This window comes from Nannospalax galili, unplaced genomic scaffold, assembly GCF_000622305.1.
Source record: "Nannospalax galili isolate Female #2095 unplaced genomic scaffold, S.galili_v1.0 scaffold39, whole genome shotgun sequence".
NCBI classification, from domain to species: domain Eukaryota; kingdom Metazoa; phylum Chordata; class Mammalia; order Rodentia; family Spalacidae; genus Nannospalax; species Nannospalax galili.
The window spans coordinates 87278-97680 of record NW_008346683.1 but is presented as its reverse complement, the minus strand read 5'-3'; the positions used below and the strand labels follow the sequence as shown (position 1 = coordinate 97680).

Below are 10403 nucleotides of genomic sequence, written 5' to 3'. Positions count from 1 at the left end.
CCTACACAATGAGCCTCCTGAGGGAGCTTTCCTGCAGTTTTGCATGCTCCAGGAATGAGGGAACAGTAGTATGTTAAGAGATGAGTTCAGAAGTATTTTGTGCTTACCCCCTGGCTGGTTGAGCCAGCTGTTAGAGCTGAGGATCAAAGTTTGGAGGGCATTTGCTTAAGTTTCAAGGTTCTCATGTCTCAAGACAAAGTATTGCACCGGAGACACATGGTAAGGTGGCAGAGATAGGAATTATTTATTTAGAAAGAGACAGACACTTCTGATAATGGGAGGGCACTAGTGAGCTGGGGAAAAGCACAGGCTCAAAAGCACAGGGCTATTGGGCTCATTTACGTACACCTGCTTCTCTAGCATTTGCATATTGCTGGCTTTTCTCCCAGAATATTTTATTACATGTAGCTCAGGTGGGGAGGGTTTTTTTTTTTTTGTCAATTGGCTTCTTCCATATGTTCATCTTGATATCAGTCTCTAGTCCCTATTCTTCTGACACACCCTCTGGGCCCTTATTTGAGGCTCCAGTTGTAAAAATTTTAACTGACCCACTAGCTACCCTTGTTTACCTTGCTGTTCTCTGCCATAGAAACACCCAGTCCTGAATGCTCAGTTCCATAGAGGTGACCTCAGCCTCTTTCCCTCTCTAACAAAAGGCTTCTATTATTCCCATCCAGGTCATCTCCTCTGACCTCTGCATGGCTCCAGGAAAGGGGATGAATCGAAGCCTGATCATTTGCTCTTATAGAATTTGGTGAGCATCTCTAGCTTCTCCTCCAGCTCCTGGGCCAGCTTCCGACGTGCTTCAGCTGACTCTGACCTTGCACCTTCATACAAATGGTCTGACTCTTTCATAAGGCTGGCCATATCTTTCCAAAGGGAGACACCAGCAGTGGTGGCGCTGCTGAGCCGAGCTTCTCTGGTCATTGCCAGAGAAGTTCCTCTCAAGGAGTTCTGCACCTGTCTAGCACGTTGGGCAGGGAGTCTTCCGGTGGTTGCAAGGATCCTGGCATCTTCTTCTAAGCGAGGATTGGTTCTCACCAGCTTGAGGGCCTCCATGTGCTGCTCAAGGGCTTCCAGATCTTGGATGATATCTTGTGTAGCTTGAAGGAGCTTGTCTGCAATCTTAGTTGGTCTGGTCTCCTTCATCAGGTTCATGCTGGTTGAAGCCTGGTGACTGGCTTTAACTTCATCCCCAAATCTGCTAGTTTCTTCCACAATGGAGGCAGCAACACTACTCACAGTGGCCGCTATTCCCAGCCCCAACCCAGCTGCTGAGAGCACCAGACTACTCTCTGCTGACACTGGTGCCAGAAATAGACCAAGGATTTCCATGACATTAGAGGCAGCGCTGAAGGAGTCAGCCACCATGTTGGAGATGGTGCAGCCACTGTGCATCGCCTCAATATGGTCAGCAAGGGCATGGAGCTTCCTGATGTGTTCCTCAACCTTCACTTTCAACTGAGGAAATGCTTCCAAAAACCTCTTCCTACTCTTCTGGTCTTTTCGAAGCCTGTCTTTGTCCTTTATGGCCAAGAGAGCTGTAAGTTTCTTCAGAGTTTCACGCAGCGCAGCTTCCTCCTCCCTGTAACAGCGGAAGTCAAGTGCATGAGAAAGACAGATTGTATCTCTGTAAAATGGGTCCTGAAAGATCTGTCTATCATAATCTATCTTATAATGATCCAATGGATAAAAATTATAAAGATACATAGAAGTTTTCTTTTGATGGGTAGTGTTTGGAATCTCATAGATAAATTTTGTGGTCCTTAGTAGGAGGTAAGTGAGTAAAAGTCATCTTAAGCACTGGGGAGATAGCTCAGTTGGAAAAGTTCAGGCATGGGGACCTAGGTTTCATGCCCCAAATTCATGGAAAAAAAAAGCCAGACCTGAAGGCATGCACTTGTAATTCCATCACTGGAGAGCTAGAGACAGGTAGGTCCCCAGGACTCAACGACCAGCCAATCTAGCCTACGTGGCAAGTTTGAGACCATTGAGAGTCTCTGAGGAAAATACCTAAGGCACAATAGCTGAGGTTACCTTCTGACCCCCATGTGCACACACACATATGTGCACATGCACACGCACATGAACACACACATGCGTGCACACACATGCACACATTAAAAAGTCATCTTAAGAGGCTTGTCAGTGGCAGGCATTTGAGAAAGATGCCTAATTATTCAAGGTTAATACCATCACTACCAATGTATTTGTGCTGAGACTCTGTAGATGAACACAGGTAAGTGGTATTGAACCCAAAACTTCCAATTCAGGGAGTGTTACTGTGTTGTAAAGAGTTCACCTCTCCAAAGACACGCCTCCCTTTGCTCATAGCTGTTGGAAAGTCATCCTTGCAGGAAGGTCTGTGTTTGCCTGGGGACTTGTCAGGCAAAGGCTTTTGTCTCATGAACCTTACAATATGAGTTTGATCCCCAGAACCCAAATAAAGGTGGAAGGAGAGAACTGACTGCACAAAAGTGTCCTCTGACCTCCACATGCCTGCCACAGCACATGTGAACTCCCACACACATACCAAACACTCTCGCAATATAATAATTAATTTTAAGAAATGAAATGATCCTGTTTCCTATGGACACCATCTCCCCTCAACCTGAGTCAGTTCTCTTTCAGGAAATGATGTGGGAGGAATATTCCTGAAAGATTGTTGACAAAGGGTTCCCTGAACCCCTATCTCCTAGGACTCTCTGGAGAGGATGTGCCTGCTCAGAGAAAACCGGCCATGCAGGGGTTCTGGGGGCTGTGCTGGCGCATTCCATGGAGGTGACCTGGGCAAATTGGCCTTAAGTATAAATGCCTCCCAGGCTTCATCTTCAGTCAGCAGGTGTGTCTCTCTGCCTGCTGTGTCCTGCTCGGTGGTTTCCTTGATGAGTCTTCTGATCACTAATTGGGGAAAAAAAAAATGAGGTTATAGACAAGGTAGATGAGCTTAAGTGGTATTGGGTATAAGATTTTTGAAGGTCATTTTCTTGAACACCTGTCACGTGGGGCAATTTTGATGGGCTCACCAGTGTTGCAGACTGAATTGTGTCCTGCTTCCTACGCAAAAGCCTTAAGTCCTGTGATTGTATTTGTAGAGAAGGCTTTTACAGAAGTAAAGCAATTAGAGATGAAATGATATCATAAATATACCTTAACCCACAGCATGATCTCTCTCTCTCTCTCTCTCTCTCTCTCTCTCTCTCTCTTGCTCTCGTTCTCTCTCCATGCACACAAGGGAGGCCACATTTAGACATAGCAAGCTGGTTCCCTCTGTAAACCAGGAATAGAGCCCTCACCAGAAACAACCTGCCATTCCTTCATCATAGACGCTGGCTCATACATAGGAGATAAAACACTTTCTTTAAGCCTCATGTTGCATTAGGGCAGGGAAGCCAGGAAGACTCATATACCAGGGAGGTGCTATATTTCCTTGCAGGGAAATGAGCTCAAAGCAAACAGAAAATGAACGTTCAGCCCTGGGAAGATGCTGGTTTCCTCCATCATGAGCCTCTTGCATGTCAAATACTATGACACCAGTGCCTTTAAATGTGATATCTGAGTATACTGAATACAATGAGGGTGCACGTTCGTTCTGTGGTTTATTTTATATATACAATGAACATATCCATGTGGATTGCTAAGCCCAAAGGACATGTTTTCAACAAGATTACTGGGGAAATATTTCCTCTGTAATGGGAACTGTTGAGTCTCCTCAGACAAATTACATACAACAGGCAGGGAATCATGCTAATTTTCAAAGTTGTGACTAAGTCACATACCCTGCTGTCCTCCACATCCTCAGCCTCTCCTGGTCAAACCAGAGGACAGGGTAGAGAGAAAGTAACTCCTGCTCATGTCTCCAAGATACAGTAAGGAAGGGGAGCCCACAGACCCAGGGTTGGGCTCTCTCTTGGGTCCTCCATGGTGTCTACTCTCAACTGCTCAGCAATCACTCACTGTGAAAGTCCCCAGACCTAGATTGAAAGCAGGAAACATACTGAGCAGAGGATCCTGAATATCTTGGGAGGCCATGGAGGCTTCTGGATCTTTGGTGTCAGTCACAAGATCTCTGAGAAGTCTCCCTTACAGCTTGATGGATATGCAGTCTGCAGGGAAGAGAAAACATAGTGTGGGATTGAGTGGGGTCAACTGCAGCAAACAGAGGAGACCAGGGATGTGTTGCCCCACAACTTCCCGTAGGATGGCTTCCAAGATCAAAGGAACTTAACACAGAGGGCTTGTCTTTTCCTGGCTCTGAGGCTTCTACAGAAAGAAGTCAGTCATTTGGCTCTACCCCCTCTCCCTCACTCTAGAGGTCGCCTTACCAGTAGGGTCCAAGGAGAGGGTGATCAGCTGAGGACACAATTGTGCAAAAGAATCAGATTGCTATACAAAAAGAGAGCTAGGGAAGAATGTTCTAGCAACTCCCTGCTGGTGGGAAATGTGTGTAGCAATGCTATAGCCGATACCAGTTGAAGCAGTGTGTGCACAGGGCTGGGATCCCAACTCAGGGCTTGTGGCTCTGTGAGGAGAGGAAGAGAGCCCTGAGTGTGCATGCTCATTCTATCAGACAGCATGACTGCCTCTTGCATGGTGCAGCAGAAGGGGCCACCAAAATCCAAAGCTGGAACCTGGGCCATGCTCTATGACTTCCCAGCCTTTTACTGTGAGATAAGTAAATACCTATTGTTAGGGTTTGGACCCACAGCAACTCTCTCCTCCAATGCAGCCAGGCCCCATGGGCCCCCCTGAGAATGCAGATGAGCACCCTGGTCTTTGGAGTCAAGAGAAACAGACTTTTCTGCACCTTTTGACTAAAGGCAGCTTGCTTTCCCTTTGATAAACAGACTCCACCTTTTGACCAGAGACCCCAGGAGTCTCTTCAGCACAGCAGGCTTTCCCGTTGATGATCTTAAAGCGTAAACAGACACCTCTGGACCCAGAACCTGGCTGGGATGCAAGGGGGCGGTTTTTTAACAGAAGCTGTTCTGATAAGCCCAGGGTTCCCGCTCCCCCACACCCCGCCCAATTTTTAAAAATATATTCCCGCCTTCTGCAGCAACCTATAAAGACCCCAGCCTATGATCTGTGGGCTGACATTTTCCCTGCCCTGAGGGACTTGTCCCGTGTGAAGTTTTCTTTGCTAATAAACTCTGTCCTGCTGGAGATTTTAATCTGTGTCCTGGTGCTTTCTCCCGATTGACCCGATTCACCTATCCACTTCATCTATCACCTATCTTTGTAAATCATAGCTTTACAGTATTTTGTTATAGTCACAAAAACACACTGAGACACACTGTGTTTTTCAGAAAGAATGAGTGTGACTTCTTTGCCAAGTACAACTTTGATGGATCTTGCCACAGGCCTCTTTCTCCATAGACATGGCTTTCAGAGACTACCAGGCACAGGGCTGCAGCACACTTTCTGTAGCACACATCTAGATACTCCTCCAAGCCACCCACACAAAGCTCTGATCCTAAAGCAGATTCTTTCTAATGCCCTCATCTCCATGGTGAGGCTTCTCCATCACCAAGAATAACCTGGACAAGCTCACTTGATGGCAGAAGTGTCCCTCAAGGCTTGGGCTGGAGGACACCAACTCTATAGACATGTTGCTTCTGTCACGTGAAAAGGAAGGAATGAAGTAGTGAGGTGTCTCTATTAGTGATAGGGTTCAGGTCCAGGAGACCCCAGACCCAGAAACCACAAGGTCCCTAAGAGGAACTGAGTCAGCCAACTCCCAGCCACCCGAAAGCTGACAAAAGCAGCTCCGGGAATTGGTGACCAAATGCATTGTGATCACCAGAGCATGCTCCACAGGCTGACACACAGGTTTCCCAAGCCCTATAAGCTGCAATGAGTTCCTGAAACCCTGTAATTGTAGAAAACATGTTTTACAGTAGACATTTTCCTCCATAAGTTTCACCAGGTATAAACCCCCACACCCTTCCTGAACAGCCCCCCAAACAGCCCCAAACAGCAGAAAAAATTCTTTATTTTCCACATTCTTTCCTTTCATAAGCCACCCCACCACAGCCATTAGATTGCTGTTTCTTACTCACTCCCGAGTTGAGACCCAGCCCCACCAACCCATTAAACTCTCACTTTGCCAGAGTCCTCTCTGTTTCTGTTTCATGACAATCCTGACTCCTGCCACCTTTTTATCTAACAGTTAGGGCACCCCAAATTATCCTTTTCATTCTGAGCTATAGCAGCCTTAGACCTTCTCTGATAAATCCATGTCTAACTGCTCAGATCAAGAGGAATGTGGTTTCAAAAGCCCCAGATGTCTGGCCACCCAGTGCAAAAGTCACTCCTGTCCTTTCCCTCAGGCTGCCCCTTCTTCTGAGCATTGATTTTACTCAAAAATGAGTATTTAGACTTGGTCTCAGCAACCAAACCCAAGGGGCAGGCTGCTGAGGGATCTTGCTGTAAGGAGAGTTGGCTGTCCCTACCTCTTGTTTCCTGCTTCACGGGCTACCAGACCCCAGAGGCTGTCAGGCAGACAAACTGGAATACTGGGTGACCCTACACTTTCTTAAAGTGTCTACACCATGGGTCTCATTCTTTTGTGTCAATCTGATCTAGTGGTGTGAATCAGTGATAGAGCATTTGCTCAGCATGCACAAGGCCCTGCGGTTGACACCCAGTACCACAAAAATAATTAATTAATTAGTTAATTAATTAGCTCTTGTTATAGTTGCATTGAACCCTCCTTCCAGTTAGCTACACAGTGAACCTCTTGAATGAGCCGTTTCCTGGTAAGGTGCCCAGCTGGAATGCAGATGTTTCCTGTCCTTCTCTGCTCCTCACCAACTGGAAGCCCAGGCTGGGAGCCCCCCTTCCAAGCTGTGCCCAAATGTGGAAAAGTAGAGGCTTGCAGCAAAGCCTCACTTCTCAGAGGCTGCCTGGCATCTTCCTTGGGCAGAGAAATAAGAATCAGGGCTACATGCTTTTCCTGAGACTCTTTTATTCTCTCCCGGGGTTAATTTTGAGCCACTTCTCCAGGTACATATGCCTTCCTGCCTGATGCAGCCTCCCCTTATTGCCCCCTCCCTCATTATCCCCCACCCCCAGGCACCTTCCAGTGTTCCAGGCTGCTGGGCTCTTCCCTCACATGGAATATTCTCACCGTCCCCACCCCCAAGTGAGGCCCTCAAGGCTACCACCTCCTGCTGGCCTCCTTAGTCCCTCCCAGTCTTGAATGCCCTGCTTTCCTAAGGACATTTCTCTCTGTTACATTTGCCCAGCACCAGTGCCCCTGGATGACCCCAGCAGCATCCTAGTGCTGGTGTCAGGATAACCAAGTTGGTTTCATCTTCTTGGGCCCGGTTTGCCCCTAGTCTGGCCTCTGGGAGGTATTCATCAGACATAGAGTCATCAGAGTTTGAGAACACCGCCCCACTGAAACAAAGAGTGTGATTAAAAATATATATAAAATTTCAAAATTTCCAGGATATTCTCAGCTTCCACATACATGGGACTCCCCGACCCCCACAAACATAGTCTGACCTTTTACTTTGTGATTATTACTCAGCTAATGCTTCTGTTTACATGGTTTCATTCCTTTTTCCCCACACTGGCACCCTTCCCTATGAATACATAGGACAGCCTGTCTTCCTTTTCCATCCTGCATAGGCTGAGCAGAGGTCAGGGGAACCTCCACGGGAGGCATTGTGAGGAGGGGCAGAACTTGTATGTTCTCCATCTTACCTAGCAATCTTCTCCTGTGTGAATTTGAGCAGGATGCAGTGGTCCTTAGCTGTGTGGATCCAGTCACCAGCTGCACATGAGTCAAAGCAGACACGGGCTCCAGCTTAATATACCCAGGCACCAGAAATGGAAACCGAAAGTCTCAGCTTCTGAGCAGATCATGACCCAACCTACACATCAGAATATCCACTTCTAGAACACCACCACCCAGAGTCCCACCCACATTGTCAACACACACGGGTGACCTCAGCTCAACCTTCCAAGTCCTTCTCCAGCTGACTCATCTCAGTTGGGGGTTCTCCATGGTCTTCAGGAAGAAAGACCCATGACCAAAGACTGTGGGACCCACCACAGATCACTCCTAGCACCTCCCTGCTGTGTTCAGCCTCAGCACTCTCCTAGTACACCTGTCCCCAGCGCCTGCACCTTAGCACAGTTTCTCTGTCCCACAGTCTGTTGATGATAGTGCTGCTGCTACTGAGGATGCTGGGAGCAATGTCTAGGCATCTGCCTATGCAGGTTCTTCTTCCCAGAGCTCCTTCTCTGCACTTGGAACCAACATGGCTTGCTTCCTCTCAGAAGCCCTGAGCGTCCTCTATGGCAGACTCCACTGTGTCCTGATTGTCTCCCATGGCACTTTGAGGGGGTGGGCCAAAGTCTGCTGCTTAGTTCGAAGTCTCACGTCTATAACCTTTGGCAGCTCAATGGCTGTGTGATATCTCTGCTTTGCTCCAGGAAGAAGGGGCATTGAGTAGGGGTGAACCCCAGGGGCCTACTGACCCTTGCGTCAGGACAGATTTTATTCCGTACATTTGTCTTTGGGACTTGATAGCCAACCCCTCCCAGTGTCTGAGGGAAGGACAGCAGATGACGCAGGATCTTCACATTACTGCTGGAAACTCATTTACTTTAACATTTGACTGGAGTTCTATAATCATTCCTTGCAATCTAAATCTTTCCCTAGTTTTCAAATCAATATGTAATTATTGTTGATACTATAGGGAGTGTGCTGTGAGTTTTCAGGTGAGAAAACTGAGGCAATGAGGGAGGCAGTGGCTTACATCTTACAATTCGGGGACTTGTCAAAACTCATGCCAAGTTCCAGCATTAGATATTGAACATTTGAGACTATATTTGCTTCTTTTAAAGTTGTGCTGGGGACTGGAGAGATGGCTTTACAGTTAAGGGCACTTGTTGCTCTCTTTTTTAAAAATAAATTATTTATTGAGAATCTCATACATGCATATAAGGTGTTTTGATCAAATCCATGCCCACTCCCTCCCCTCTAACTCCTCCCATACCTCCCCATCACTTTTTTTTCTGATAACTTCATGTACTCTTTCTTCTTTGATTTATTTACTTTTATGGGGCTTTTGGCTACTCTTAACATTCCCTCCTCTGAAGAGGTAACCTAAAATATTTTAAGGATTAAATACAAGCTCCCAAATACTTTCAACATTTTTGGCCTTTGGAACAGAGTATGTTACTAAGAGGCCCAAGGACATTTTGACTTTTAGCCAAGAAACTGGCTACTTTTCTTTGGGGTCTTTTTACCCTAACTGCCTAGCCAATTCCTACCTTCTATTCTTATCCCACCATCCTCTGAAGAGGTTACCCAAATTGCCAATAGGGAATTAGGATGCAGACTGCTCTGGCTTCTTCCATGCTGAAGAGGGATGCAGGGGGAGGCAATTGGAGTACCCCTTCAGTGGGTTTATCTAAAAGACTCCCAAATTGCATAACTCTTATCTGTAGAGGGAAAAGAAAGTCCTTGAATCACGAATAGGAGATGTGAAGGAGAAGTAAAGGCATGAGTAATTAGCATGACAAGTTCTAGACTGTTGGGGGACCCTGCTGCTAAGGTTGTAGTCCTCCATGTCTGGATAGCTCTAAGGGGCTCGGCGCTATATGGAGGAAATCCCTTTCTCAGTGGGGGGCCTCCTGCTCTCTGCCCGACTTACCTGGAAAATGCTGCCAAGCATGGATGCCTGACCTTATTTGGAACATGACCTTTGGCATAGTTACCTGCAATAAAACTGCCCCCAGGTTTTTTCTATATGATAATTAGGCATTGCCCTATAGTCGGATGATAGGATCCCCCTGCCACATGTAAAGAAAGCATACTATGAGCACCTATCAGCTGAGGCTTTGGCTGCTGCCTCCACACTATATTTTCCCTGACCCCCACTGAATAAATGGAGATGTATCATTGAATCTGCCTCACCTGAAAGTCTTTTTCCATCGTGCTCACTGGCCTTCCTGAACCCGTTTGTTGCTTCTGCTCCCTTTGTCCTCGTGGATCAGTGGCCAATGACCCACGAGGGGAGGGAGAGACCCACACTAGACAGGGAACTAGAAAAAACTCAGAACAGGGCAATTTTCAAATATTCATATCAGTCCATTGGAATTTCTTGACAAGGGCTTCCCAAAGCATCCCTCTAGTGGGTTCCTCCTCATTTTTCTTTTGTCCTTTAAGGCTGGACTCTAGAGTGATGGATTCAGGATTTGCTTTCAGGCATTTTGATAGCTGTTGGAGTGGTTAGAATCAGTGTCAGTTCCCTCTCAAAGGCTTCTAGATGGGGGGAGAAAACAAATTTATCCATCATTTTAGAACAATAGCTGATTGTCTCCCTTAGCTACAGGTGGGCACTACAGTATTGCAGACCAAGATTTGAAGTCTTACATCTGAG

At 46.8% G+C, this 10403-nt stretch overlaps 1 protein-coding gene across 1 annotated transcript; it reads right to left on the bottom strand.

Moving 5' to 3' along the window:
- Nucleotides 1-220: 220 nt before the first annotated feature.
- LOC103742153 (apolipoprotein L3-like) lies at nucleotides 221-7830 on the bottom strand. The gene is made up of 4 exons (XM_017800609.2): nucleotides 7714-7830; nucleotides 3999-4106; nucleotides 2787-2901; nucleotides 221-1585 (listed from the first exon to the last, which is right to left on the bottom strand). Exons 2-4 carry the CDS (start codon nucleotides 4030-4032, stop codon nucleotides 733-735), a joined length of 1002 nt encoding a protein of 333 aa, XP_017656098.1. The 5' UTR covers nucleotides 4033-4106; nucleotides 7714-7830; the 3' UTR covers nucleotides 221-732.
- Between the last annotated feature and the right edge of the window lie 2573 nt (nucleotides 7831-10403).